Source organism: Excalfactoria chinensis, chromosome 4 (assembly GCF_039878825.1).
Source record: "Excalfactoria chinensis isolate bCotChi1 chromosome 4, bCotChi1.hap2, whole genome shotgun sequence".
Taxonomy (NCBI): domain Eukaryota; kingdom Metazoa; phylum Chordata; class Aves; order Galliformes; family Phasianidae; genus Excalfactoria; species Excalfactoria chinensis.
In genome coordinates, this window is record NC_092828.1 from 80,460,253 (window position 1) to 80,473,214 (window position 12,962).

Sequence of the window (12,962 nt, forward strand, 5' to 3'; positions counted from 1 at the left end):
GTACTGTGCTGATATCAGTCTATTTACTTCCCATGCAACAGTCAGGGATGAAGGGGGATAATGGCACCTTACAGGTGTCTTGAAAATTTTTTATGAGGGTCCCTAGATTGGGAAGAGAGGAAATTGTCCTTTTTGTGGTGCAGAGGACCACTGGGTGATGCGTTTTAGGCTAGAAAATTTCTTCCTTCCTAGTGTGTGGTAAAATATTACACAGCCACTGTATTGATGTCAGCCTAATCTGCTGGTGAGCAAGAAGAGGCATGTACATGTGTTTGCTGGTAGAAGTTTGACTTCTACCAAATTTCAGTGAAACAGAGTTACAGATTCGTTTAAGCTGTGCCTATTGTTCCTGTAGTGTGCTGACTTCCAAAGAAACGTTTTGAAGAGCTTTTTTTTTTTTCTTTTTTTTTTTTTTTCTTTTTCCCTAAGGGATGGGTAGTTATTTCAACAGCTTTCTATTTGCACCCTGGATTTAAATGAATGAAGTCTTGTTCTGGAAATGCTGGGTTTACTTCTAGGCATGCTGTCTGATAGAACTGGAAGATAGGAGCAAGGGAAGAAACAAAACAGAACAAAAAACAAAAAACAAACAAAACAAACAAACAACAACAACAACAAAAACACAAGAAAACTCAACGCCAGGCTTTTTTCCTCCCTGTTACAAAGATATTAGCACAGGATATCTGAACCCAGTATAGGACATGATTCCATTCCACCCTAGCATGGTTGTTTCTGTTTTCACAAGGAAACTGCTGCATGCCTCCCTGCAGGATTGGATGTGATGATCTTAGATGTGGCTTCCCCCTCTGCGCTCTCCTCTCTCCCATGTGGTGACATTGACCTGCTTCTTGCTGTGCTCTGAGTTCCTGGCAAGGAGAGAGGTCAGTGCCAGGCAAACTCATGAATGTCCTTGCTGTGAAAACTGCTGCACATACATCTCTCTTATATCTCATTTCAGTGTTTGCTGGAGAGATAAGATTCTCTGTGGTTTGTTTGTTTGGATCACTGGGTTGCCTGCTGCATCTCTCGATGGTGCCTGAGAATTGAAGGCAGGATTTGGTACAGGCCATGCATGCATGCAGAGAGGAACACTTTCCAGCCAATTCTCATTCTTATGCTTTAACTTTTTTCTCTTGCACAGAGTGATTAAAGAGTCAAATTTCAAAAGTTGTTGCTTAATGCTGGCTAATGTTATATCACTTCATTAAAACTCTTGATTAAGTCAAGCATCCTAACTAATGGTGAACTGTTAATTGGGTATTAAGGCCAATTCAGGATCCTGAGATGAGAGCTGTTCTAATAAATAAATAAATGTTTAAAAAGTCAAAAACTGAAACTGTCCCCTCTACAGCATTTTATTTGTCAGGAAAGGTGGTTTACCCTGAAATGACGTCAGTGATTCAGGAAACAAACTGGAGGTTTCTTCTCTGGAAGTTTCACAAGCAGGAAATATCCATTAATGTGATACGTATCTGTGCCCCTGTGATGCTTTTCAACAGAGAATTTAAAAACTGAAAGAACTGTGTCTGCTTTTTATGCCTGTCCTGGGAGGTGTGAGAGTGAATATTCACATTCTAAAGCTGGGAACCTGCAGTTTTGGGGAAGGCAGTGGTGTAGCCAAGTGGTATCCATGTCAGGAGGATGTCTGAGTAAGTCTACCTCTCCCCTTATTTGTGTAAGAACTGATTGCCCCCCCACCTTTCTTCACAAGGCACCATCATTTGGGCCTTCAGTGTTCCCATCACTCTGCTCTCCCAGTACTCCCTGCCCCCTTACGTGGTTAGACTCTGCACTGAGTGCTGCTCCTAAAATCTGGATTTAGGACTAGTTCCTATGAGGGAAGTCTGAAAGGCAAAACAAGATGAATCTTCCTTGGGAGGAAATGATTCTTGTTACAATACTTGGCTCAGTACCCTGAGTGCCCTGATGCAACCACAAGTGGGCTGGAGAACAGCAAGATTCATACGCAATCCCTCCCTCCCCGGGAAGGCTGTCCTAACTTTTCTCTCTCTCTCTCTCTCTTTTTTTTTTTTTTCCTTTTCCTCCTCCCAACCGTATTTATAACTCCAGCTTGGCTTGGAACAAAAGTCGTCCCAGGAGACACGAAGCGAGACCTCAGTAGCATGATAGCTCAAGGCATCTCGGGGCTCATGCGGCCCTTGTTAAGTGGACTGAAAGTGAGTAAAACTCACTTTGTTTATTTCTGTGAGGTGACAGAGCAGAATTGCATACAATCAAAGCAGGTGTCAAGAAGAGGCTTCAGCTCCACATGCAAGCTTCAGGGTGCTCCTGGAGAATCAAGGTGAGTAAAATCCTGACCTGTTCATCAGTGCATTAGGAAGTACCTTTTCAGAAGGAAAAAATGCACTGACATCTACCTTGGCCCCCACAGAAGGGAGCTGGTGCAAAGCATAAACTATGAGAGAGTGGTAGATGTGGCTAAATAGATGCTGATATGGGATGAAGGTGGTTCAGGGAGCTGATATGTGAGGGGTACTGCTCTCCTGTTTCTGGAATCTTCTGGAGCCATGGAGGCCACAGCTAGTGGCCTAGATTCTAAGCATGAATCATGTGGCAACATGACACATGAGGTCATGCACTACTTAGGCCCCATTAGGGACCATGAGGTCTTTGAGGAATGGGGATGGTAGGCAGATCAGGTAGCTGGGCATTCCTGCTGTGCAGATGGTGAGATGATCACTGGGGTGCTCTGTGTGTTGAAGATTCTCTCACATTTCTTGTCTCTGCTGCTGTAAATGCAGAGTAGGGAACTGATATTGTCTGCCACTCTAGGAAGTAAAATACCCTCTCTAGGCAATAGGAAGCCTCACTGCAAGCTGCCATGCCTCCCTGGAATGTTCGTCCTGACCGAGATATGGGGAATGTAGATCAAATGCTCATCTGCTGAGATGGTAGCTGTAGGTGGCAGGAGTTGTACAAGACCACATCATCTATGCCCTGCCAGGCTTCTGAGTGTGGTGTCGTGCTGGGTTTTGCTGAGACTGCTTACTTAGGTTGCGACACGTTTGTCGTGGTGGTTGAGTTTGTGAATTGAACTGTGCTGTGAATGTTGATCAGAAGTTGCCCTGATCTGGAGGAGATGAAGTGAATGTTGTTTCTCTCTTGTTTGTAGACGCAGTTTCCACACGTCAGCACTAAGTGATGCTGATGGCCTTGTCCTTAACATGACTAGATTAAATCCTGCAGGCTGTCAACACAATCAGCTATTTCTCCTAAATAAGGATTGCATCAGCACAGAGGAGGTTACTCAGCATGGTTGCTGAGCATGTCTTATCACATGAAAGCCCACTGTGATTGAGCTTACACAATAAGTGAGCACTTTGTGAAGGTATACAGAGCAGAAAAAGAGTTGTCAACAACTAATTTCCTTGGGAAGGGAGTGGGAAACAATGTGTGAAATACAACATCCTTTATTGCTTATTACTCCCATGAGATCCCATGGACTTGTCTTGTTATTACTGCATTTGGATTAACATCCCAGGATCCACAACATACTAAAGATTTCCTTGCCTACGAACGCATCAGCACAAGCAGAGGCTGTGCAGAGCCTCTGCATTTATTCACTCACAGCTGAACACCTATTTTGAGAGAAGTTTGGTAAAATGGGAACTACTTTGGGTCACTTCAGATTTGAACTGCTCTAATTTGTGCGTTCCCACTGAGAGCTGACAATCTGAATATCTTCTAGTATGGGTAGTGCAGTCTTTCAAGAAACAGTGCTTGTATGCACATCTTGTCTAGTGCCATGGCTCCAGTTGAGCCAAAAGGCTTTGGCAGTGGATGTGCAGGAGAATGTGGGATCCTCTGATTTTTGCAAACTTTTCCTACAGCCCTGCAGATCCAGTGACGGTGCATTTTATAAATAGGGATGGAGAGCGACTCACAACCACAGCCAAAGAAGGGGAGAGTCTGCTGGAAGTGGTAGTCAACCAGAACTTGGCCATTGATGGATTTGGTAGGTGATTGCAGATGGGTATGTACACTGAGGAGTTCTGTGTCTGTGCTATGACCAGTAGGTACTTGGGAAAAGTTCAACTGCATACACAATACTGAGTTCTGATGAGACCATGGAGCATAGGGAGGATGCATACATCTCTCTCTTGCTAACTTGATCATCAGCTCTTAGCTATGCAGTCAGCTTTCCTTGAACTGCTTAAATATGGGGTCCCAATTTGCATCTACTTGCTGACAAGGTTCTCTTTCCCAGCAGCTGCTTGCTGGCTTACCACACTGACCCACCCTGCTGCCACTGAAACTCCACTGGCACAGTGGTTAAGTTGGTTGGAGTCTGAATTTGATAACCATGATCCTCCCAGAGCAGAGACAGGCTGAAGTTTATCTTTACCTATTGCGTCTTCTGGCGTCTCTTTTGGTACGCCCTAGAGAAAAGAACCTTTTCTCCCACTATTTCCAAAGGTCGTCTCCATTTACCCTCATGTTTTTTTCTGATTTTCCTCCACTCCCTCACTTCTCCACCAGGTGCATGTGAAGGGACATTGGCCTGCTCCACCTGTCACCTCATCTTTGAGAAAGATGTTTTTCAAAAGCTGGATGCCATCTCAGATGAAGAGATGGACATGCTGGACTTGGCATATGGGCTCACTGAGACGTAAGTATACCTGCTGGCAGCAATAGATGCTCAAACCCCTGAGATAGATTCTCAGCACCTGTTTGGCATCCATTTCCAAAGGGACAGGTTTATTCTCTATTGCAATTGTGCCTCTAGAGCTGTTTTCTGTTGGGTCTTTTACTTCTATGAAAAGCCAGCCTGGACCAAATATTCCAATGTGAGTTGGGAGTTTCTTCCTTTACTGTGGAAATAAATTAACCTCACTGAATATTTTCTTCTCAGATCTCGCCTTGGATGCCAGGTGCACATTAAGAAGTTTATGGATGGTCTGACAGTGCAGGTCCCCGTGGAAGTATCAGACATTAGGAGTCAGCTGGAGGTTGGAAAGCAAAGCAAACAGTAGCTGGAAAAAGCTTCTGCCCAACCTGTTTCCTTCAGGTGTGGTGGGACATCTTGCTTTATGTTAATGGCAGTACTCTGCAGCTGGTTTACAGTAGACAATAGAAGTCTGATTTTAGTTCAGTAAATCTCTTATTTAAACAGAGCTTAATGCTAGGATTTTCAACACAAATTTTAAATAAGTGCTTCAGTGCTCTCATGAGCTCAACTGGATGAACTACCCAGGTGGGAGGCAGCAAATATCCGTGCTGTGTGTAACTCACCATCTCCTTTTAAATGTAAGGATTCCACTATTTTATGTAGCTACTGGGAATTTTGTGATTTTCTGTTACTGAACTGCAGAGCAGATTTTTCCCAATTTGGGAAGCTTGAGAAGAGAGAGCTGTTCCAAATGCAAGACTGTACAACTTGGCTTGATGACACCAACAAGTTTAGCCTGCTTAGCAGGAATATTTGAATGCATGTCACTGAGTTGTTGTGTGTCATGATAGGCTAATTTCTCCAAATACCACATTTTCTCATTAATGTCCTACAGTGTACTAAAAATAAATTACTAATAATCAGTCTTTTAGATCTGTGTATGTGCTTTCCTTATAACATCAGACTGGTTGCAGTAGAACTAGTTTAAAGGGAATTTAGATGTAGTAACCTACTGTCCCAGTTTATGTGACTACTGTTTTTTGTTGTTTTTTTTTTTTTTCTTCCCTTGTGTTTGAGAAAATATGCCAACCTTGCCATCTGAATGTTGTGGAGAATCCATGACGTGTAGCCAAATGTAGCAGAAATGCTGAGTCAATGGAGCACCTGGTGGGAAGGCAGGGCCAGCCCAGGGATGCTCAGGTGCATGCAGTATATCTGAGTAATAGAAGAGAGAGAGTCAGGATCCACCCCTTCCCAGCCCTCATTTAAGGGTTGGCAGTAGAGATGAGGGTATCTTGCTGAAGATCCCTGCCTACCTGAGGCCTTCAAAGTATAAACAATTTGTCTTCCTTTGTTTTTGCATCCACAGCTGCTTTTGTCCTCTTTTACTACAGCCAAAAATACATTGCCACTCTGCTATTATTGCTATGCTTTCCATCACATTATAGTATTAGATAGGTGAAAAATGAATATTGTAGAGAAGATTAGACAGGATTAGACATGTCTCTGATTAGACATAATGGAGAGGACAGGCATGTTTGGCTATACAAATCCTCCTTTAGATTCTAAAGAACTGAAAAATCCAAGTTTAAGCATCCTGCTGCAGTGTGGAAAGCATCCTTTAAAGGTGTTTATTAAATGATTCTGCCTGGGTCAGTCTCCTGACTCTGCCTCCTTCTGGAGTTTTCTTGAATTATCCTCCAGCCTTGTGCTGGGTTTGTGCTGGATTCGCAAGCCGGGATCCACCTGAAACAATTCCGAGAAAGGAGAGCATGGCCTTTGCCCATTCCACAGCTTTTTAGTCTCTATTGTTAAATACCAACGCTGTGCGATATGTCTGACCATCAGACTGCGTAAGAACGCCAGGAGCCAAGGGATGGTAACGGCCGAGGCATCGCTCAGACACCAGGTGGAGCTCGTTGTACACCGGCGATTCATGAAACCCAGGGCAGGTGGGAAGGAAGAGGTTGGGGCTTGAACCTGAATTTTACTGACTGCATCATATTTCTGTTCTTCCTTACTCGGTCTCTTAGAAGCCAGTCACCAGTCAGAGTGTATCTGAGACACCTCAGAGCCGCTATCCGTGGCTGATAATTCCAGTGCTACCTCCATGCTTCTCCTGCAGGCAGGAGAAATTCTGCCATGAGCTCTGCTCATCTCACTGTGGTTGAGGGTCAGTGCGTTGCTCAGTGATGCCCTGTAACTTTTCCACCTCAGACTTCGATTTCTGCTCTGACCCATCATGCAAAAATCAATACAAAATTGAATGCCAGAAAACTAAGAGAAGGATGCGCAATAGGAAAAATGACAGGTGCTGCACGCTTGTCTGTGATTTACTGTAGGCTGCAAATGAGATTTAATGAAAGAAGAGAAGCAAGCAGGTGCAGTCTTCCTGCTCCTGATTCTGCCACTGCCCCTTTGAAAAGCAGAGCGTTTGGGGCTTTGCAGTTGTACTCATTGGCTGATTCCAGTTTGTGAGCCTGCAGCTGGACTACAGCTTGTTGCTGAAATATGCCATTTCTTTACAGCCAGCATGAAGCCATGCACTGTTGGGATGGTGACTGACGCTGTAGCTTTTTGACAGCCAGTACTCAGCCCTTTCAGACACACTCCCCTCCAGTGCAGTCACTCTTTGAAGAAAATGTTTCTAGGGTGAGGGTATGCTATTTGCTTAGAAGTTTAGGTATCAAAATCTTTGGCAACTCTGACCTTTGAAGGTGCCAGAGTATCAGATGGAGACATGACTTTCCTGACTGCAGATATGTCAAAAATGAAATCAAGATGGTTGAAATAAACAACTGTACCTGCCCCCGGGCACTTCCACCACAGTTTCTGTCAGCCTACAGGATAAGAGAACAAAATTATATGTGCCAATCAGAAATGAGAAGAGGCTGAAGTGCGTAAATCATTGTCTCCTCAAGGCAAATGAGCTGCTCTTTCTTGGCCTTGATCTATAGTGGAAACAGGAACAAGAATGCTCCTTGCTTCCCCAATGGCAACAGTTGTACATGGCTGCCTGAGTGCCAGAGTCCAGAAAGGCCCAGAGTTGTCAAGACAATTTTCACTAAATCTCTTTGTTTTTTAATCTGAAAGTGTGCAGAAAGGGAAGGGAAACCTATTTGTATCACGGCCTGAGAGCTGTGCATTTAAGGAAAACATCACTTTCCTGGGTCTAATCAATGTGTATTTGCTATCATTTGTTCTGAGCAAACAGGGTCCTGTGAAATTTTTCTCAGGGCTTTTGTGATCTTCCGTCCCTAGGAATTCTATGACTAATTGGGTATGTGTGTTTTGTTGACCTGGAAGTAAGGGGAAAGCTTCTGCTAACTTAGCAGGTGTAGGATTAGTTGCAAAAATGAGGGGAGCATCCTCAAAGCTGAAATGCCATTTTGTGTGAGTTCCTGGGCTCATCAGCGTTCACAGCACATCTAATGTCAGCTGCTGCATGTCATCTGAATAAACAGTAAAAAAAAAAAAAAAAAAAAAAAAAAAAAAAAAAAAAAAAAAAAGTTAAAAATGTTGGATATGAAAACAGTGATGGCTGCAAAAAGGTGATGTTGAAATGAACTGTACTTATCACACAGGTAACTGTTTCCCCTATATGTAACTGAAGCTCATTGAGGAGAAGGCTAAAAAACAGTGTGATGAACAATAGGAACAGGAGCTTGGGCAAAAAAACTTTCTGACCAAGGTACATGTTTTCTTGCTGCCAAAGTAGCTGTTTTATTTAATGTGCAGCTTTTCTAAAGCTGAAATGCATACTTCCTTGGGTACTGTGTGGGCATCATCAGACTGTGCTACTGCAGTGCTGCCTCTGCAGGGCAGCCATGTGCTCCCACAGGGATCAGGGTTTTTTTTTTTTTTTCTTTTTTTTGATAAATGTTGTCCAATTTAGTTTATTAATAATTTCCCTTTGTTTAAAAAATAAATAAATAAATAAAAATCAGTAAGGACTGGGTTAGAGGATTTGTCCACAGAAATGTGCCCATATTAGGCAGCCTCAGATGAGAGGAGGAGAATTTGTTTTGCCCCTCCCTATGTTTCTATAAACAAATCTCTTTTTAACTTGCTCATAATTCTTTTAGGTGATGCAACTTGAGAGCTCTTTCTTGGCATTTGGACCAGGTCCTCCTTGTCTGAACCAAAACCAGCCTGGCCACTGACCCAGTCTACAATTTGTCAGCCTGCTTGGAACACAGATTAATCTCCCTTCCAAGTCCAGATAACTCCCTCATAATATTTAGTGCTGTTTCACCTTCCTGAAAAGACATAAACCAGAGTGATGAGCCTACACATTCTACGGCAGTTCCTGAAAAGCCTGTGCAGATTCAGTTTACCTGTCACACACGGACCTGGACAGCAGCAACAGAAGCTTCCACATCTCCAGGTAGGGGGCAGCAGCAGGGATAGTTTTACACTTTGTTAAAGCAGCAGTAATGTTATCTGCTGCCTTCTGTTTAGTGCCGTTTGGGTACGTTTCCCTGAGGGAGAATCTTAAATAACGATGGCTACAGAGAAATAGAGATGGCAGAGGGTTCTCTGTTTGCACAGACCACCCTTGCAGGTCTTGAGGGGGAAGCATATGCCTCATGGCATGCTTTGGTCTTTTGCAAGCATGACTACACAAGCACAGAAAGGATGGTAAAATAGGAACAAGGGGAATGAAAGGCAACCACTACATTGCAAACAAACTTGTGCCTCTTTTATTCAAATAGTTACAACCATAGTTCTGGGGAAAAAGAAAAAACCTAAGCAATACTGTGCATCTTTAGTGTCTGTGTGAGGAAAATGATAGCAGGTGGTTTGCATTACAATTATATACACCGTTCATCATACAAGGCCCACCACAGTGAGATAGGACAGAGAACGCACCTGAGAGCTGAACACTTTGCACATGACAAAACATTTTCTGTACACCTTGTGGACACTGGGCTTCCCTCCATCCCCATGGGAATCACAGAGTGTAAATTCAGAGTGCTGGACCAGATCCCAGGCACAGATAGTGACCTGCAGAATTCTTACTTGGTCATTTACAGATATAGCTTTCACTCTGTACAAGGGCTAAATAACAATGGGTGTCAAGCAACCCTCAAGTATGGTGATAGCATACACTCAGCAACTTGCAAAGAGGTACTTCAGAAGGTCTCCCACTTGATCACTAAGATTCATGTGTTTCTTCTATCTTTTACCCATTCACTGTTAGCTGAGGAGAAGGGCTGTCTCTCTGGGAGAATGATGCATCCTGAGTCTTTTAATCTTTGAGACTTTTCCCATCATTTTCTTATCTCCTGTCTAACTACTGTGGTGCTCTGCTTATTTTAGAGCTGGGCTAGCAGCACCACAATCCTCTAAGTCACACTATGGCAAAAATTATTCTAAGCATTGTCCTGAGTGGCATCACAACAATGATGTAAGATCCTACTGGCTGCATGCTCTAAGTAGTGCCATACAAGCAGCCTTCTGCTACATGCTTGCCTGTCATTTCTCCATACTTAACTCTGCTAGACCACACCGGGGTTGAGTGTTTTGATGAGTGGGAATGCATTTCTCTGACAAAGCTTTAGCAGCATTGTTAAAACCTGAACAATCTCAGCTTATTAGACTGTCTGACAGCTTCCTGGCCCAATGGGACTTTTGCTGCAGCACCCACTTCACAGCTTTCCTGACTACTTCCACAACACCATGACTTCATGCTAAAACCAACTGCTGCTTGGGCCCCTTTCAGCATAACTAGGAATTTTCTTACAATCCCCATCCACACTGCCTCTGGAAAGGGTGTTCTGAACTGTCACCCTCAGTTACAGAAAAGATGTCACTTCTTACTAGGACTGGAAGGCCCAGCTGTTCCCAGAGGATGCCACAGAAGTGAAATATTCATAGCTCTGTTGAAGCAAGTAGTAATGAACACAGAGTTCTACCCTCCTGGGGAACAAAAGGAAGATAAGCAGAGAGAAGTAGTGATTTCTGAGGTGGAGATGAAGAATCTCCTTTTAGATGAATAATGGTGATGAACAGGGAAGAGTGGAGAATTTCACGCAAGCTTAAAATTCAACTAATTCTGCTGGAGCATATACTGCCCCAGTTCTCCAGTCATCTGTACATATTAGTGACTGAATAAAATAGAGTTTCTCCTTTTCTGCTTCAAAAAGAAATGGAGTCAGACTCTGCCAAGGTCAGCAAAATTCAGGGGCAGTCTGATGGCATTCAGATCCTGACATCTCCTTGGTGAAGTATCTCAAGTAGAAAAAGAATGTAACAAAAAGAACAACATTCACAAAGCAACCAGAATGAACTGCAAACCCCAACATTACATACACATTAGTGCCACTTTACACTTACTGCTCAATGCAGCTCACTACACACCTTGATCAGAGTATTTTCTGCTGCACACACACACACACACACACACACACACACACACACACACACACACATTCAGTTCTTCCACAGCCATCTCCCTAGACAAATGTCTCCTCTGCAAAAGCCATTGCATCATGTTCCTCAGCAGCCATTTCTGCCAGTGGCTGGCTCCTGAGCCACTCTGTCCTGCTCCGAAGAAGTTCATTCTCCACTGCTTCTGCCTCAGCCAAGGGGCAGGTCTTGGTTTCATTGTGTTTGAAATATTCCCTGATGGTGCTTCGAATGGAAGCAGGGAGGATGATACGGATGGTGTGGCTGAATGTGTTGAAACCCTTGCTCTGGATTGGCACCTGTGTCACCTCCACTGGCTTGCTCTCCAGCTCCTTAGGAATGGAGGCACTTGGGATACTTTCTTTGTGCCCTGCTTGTGAGGACAGGATTGTTGGTTCATAGTGGAGCTGCCTGGAGGCAGACTGCAGAACAAGGGGGGTATTCTGCCCATAAAACACTGTCTGGGGAATATGAACTCTCACAGTCTGTAAGCCCTTAGATGTGCCTTGCTCTTTGTAGCTACTGGGTGAGTCACTGCTGCTGGTGTTTGCCAAGGACCTCTCCTCTTCCACTGGAGATCCCCAGGAATATTCTTTATTTGGGGCCGTGTAAAAAGTTATCTTGGTGCGCTTCAGGCTCTCCTGGCTTGGAGAGCAGGCATCAACACTTCTGATTTCAATGTGCTTCACAACCTTCTCCCTGTGTTGCTGCTGGTTGATCTGCAGGAATTTCTTGCTGGCTGGGCCATCAGGTGAAGGCTCAGGATTTCGTTCTAGCTCACTGGGGCAATCCAAGCTTTGGAGCTTCAGATCAGGCACCCCAGCAATTCCCAGCTGTATCTCCTCTTTCTCCAAGACAGTGTTGGTTAGTGGGCTTCCTGCTGCAGCTCTGCTGACAGAAGGAAAACTTTTCCTCTCCCCAGAACAATGTCTGCTCTCTACTGCCTTGGGTTTATAGTCATGGAAACTGCCTAGGTCACATGGCTGTAAAGGCACAGGAGAGGTGAAGGACTTGTGCCACTCTTTTGGGGACTCCTTGGCAATCTTGGGAGACACAGAATGAAGCCTGGCAGATGTGCCAAATATAAATGACAGAGAGGACACATCTGTGGGATTGACAGCTGATGACTCCGAGCAGTACGAGAAAGCACTGTCTAGGGAGCTAAGTGAGGATGCAGATGGGGATGTAGTGGTGGAGGACAAGCTAGAGAAGCTGGACCTGTTGGACAGGCTGGATTTGTGAAAGCTGATCTTCTTCAGCCTAGAGCTGGCCTGAGGTGACTGCCACAAATTCTGCCTGGCTTTATCAGCCCCAGTGCTAAGGCCTTCATCAATCAACTTTTGGCTCTCTACTTGCAGTTGCTTGAGCCTGTGGATGTAGTCTGTGTGACTGCGCATGATGGTGGCATCACAGCTAGACTGGCGAGCCACTGGCTCATGGCTCTGAGCAGGAAGCTGGGAGCTAAGGCAGACACTGGGCTCTGACGAGCACCGGTCCCTGGCTGGGCTGAGTGAACGCATTGAGCCAATGGAGCTGAAGGAACCCTCCTCTTCTAGGAGGTCATAGCTGTCCGCACTGGCATTCTTCTGGGTTTTGCTTTGGTAGCAGGCTGTGATCTCACTGAACAAGTCCCAGTCTTCTTGCTCCTCATCGAGTAACAAGGTGCTGGGTGATTCAAAAATATCATCTGTTTTAGGTATCAGGGAATGCTTTGGTCTTTCCAGGTCATAAGCAGAGAATTCCAGCCCATCAGAGGAGTCATCATTCTGAGCCATGCCTAGAGCAGAGAACACTAATTAATTAATTGTCCATACCTCCTAACTCCATATGGTACCTTACAGCCAAGACACAAGAAACATTACCAACTCATGGTATAATTAACAGAAAAGTGAATCTGTTCCCCTTCAACCATTTTGTTTAG

At 44.4% G+C, this 12,962-nt stretch overlaps 2 protein-coding genes across 4 annotated transcripts in view; one reads left to right on the forward strand and one right to left on the reverse strand.

The window, feature by feature from the left end:
* The first annotated feature begins 2,053 nt into the window (after positions 1–2,053).
* LOC140251706 (adrenodoxin-like) lies at positions 2,054–5,545 on the forward strand. Of its 2 annotated transcripts, none has more exons than XM_072335765.1 (4): positions 2,054–2,302; positions 3,852–3,976; positions 4,501–4,630; positions 4,874–5,545. In XM_072335765.1, the coding sequence occupies exons 1-4, from the start codon at positions 2,124–2,126 to the stop codon at positions 4,992–4,994; spliced, it is 555 nt and encodes a 184-aa protein (XP_072191866.1). In that variant the 5' UTR covers positions 2,054–2,123; the 3' UTR covers positions 4,995–5,545. The 2 variants fall into 2 exon arrangements, with proteins under 2 accessions (XP_072191866.1, XP_072191867.1); XM_072335766.1 differs by having other exon boundaries at positions 3,888–3,976.
* A 3,769-nt stretch (positions 5,546–9,314) lies between these two features.
* LOC140252144 (rho GTPase-activating protein 20-like) overlaps positions 9,315–12,962 on the reverse strand; it is a 33,440-nt gene continuing 29,792 nt past the window's right edge. For both annotated transcript variants that reach the window (XM_072336498.1, XM_072336497.1), the window contains one exon: positions 9,315–12,818. In XM_072336498.1, the coding sequence (XP_072192599.1) occupies positions 11,089–12,818 (1,730 nt within the window). In that variant the 3' untranslated portion in view covers positions 9,315–11,088. The remainder of the gene's footprint in view (positions 12,819–12,962) is intronic.

Excerpts from the sequence above, each read along its gene's own strand:
- LOC140251706 (XM_072335765.1), top strand. The coding sequence starts at position 2,124 with ATGATAGCTCAAGGCATCTCGGGGCTCATGCGGCCCTTGTTAAGTGGA. Across the intron at positions 2,303-3,851 it reads GGTGCTCCTGGAGAATCAAG|CCCTGCAGATCCAGTGACGG; the intron begins GTGAGTAAAATC and ends CTTTTCCTACAG. Across the intron at positions 3,977-4,500 it reads CTTGGCCATTGATGGATTTG|GTGCATGTGAAGGGACATTG; the intron begins GTAGGTGATTGC and ends CTTCTCCACCAG.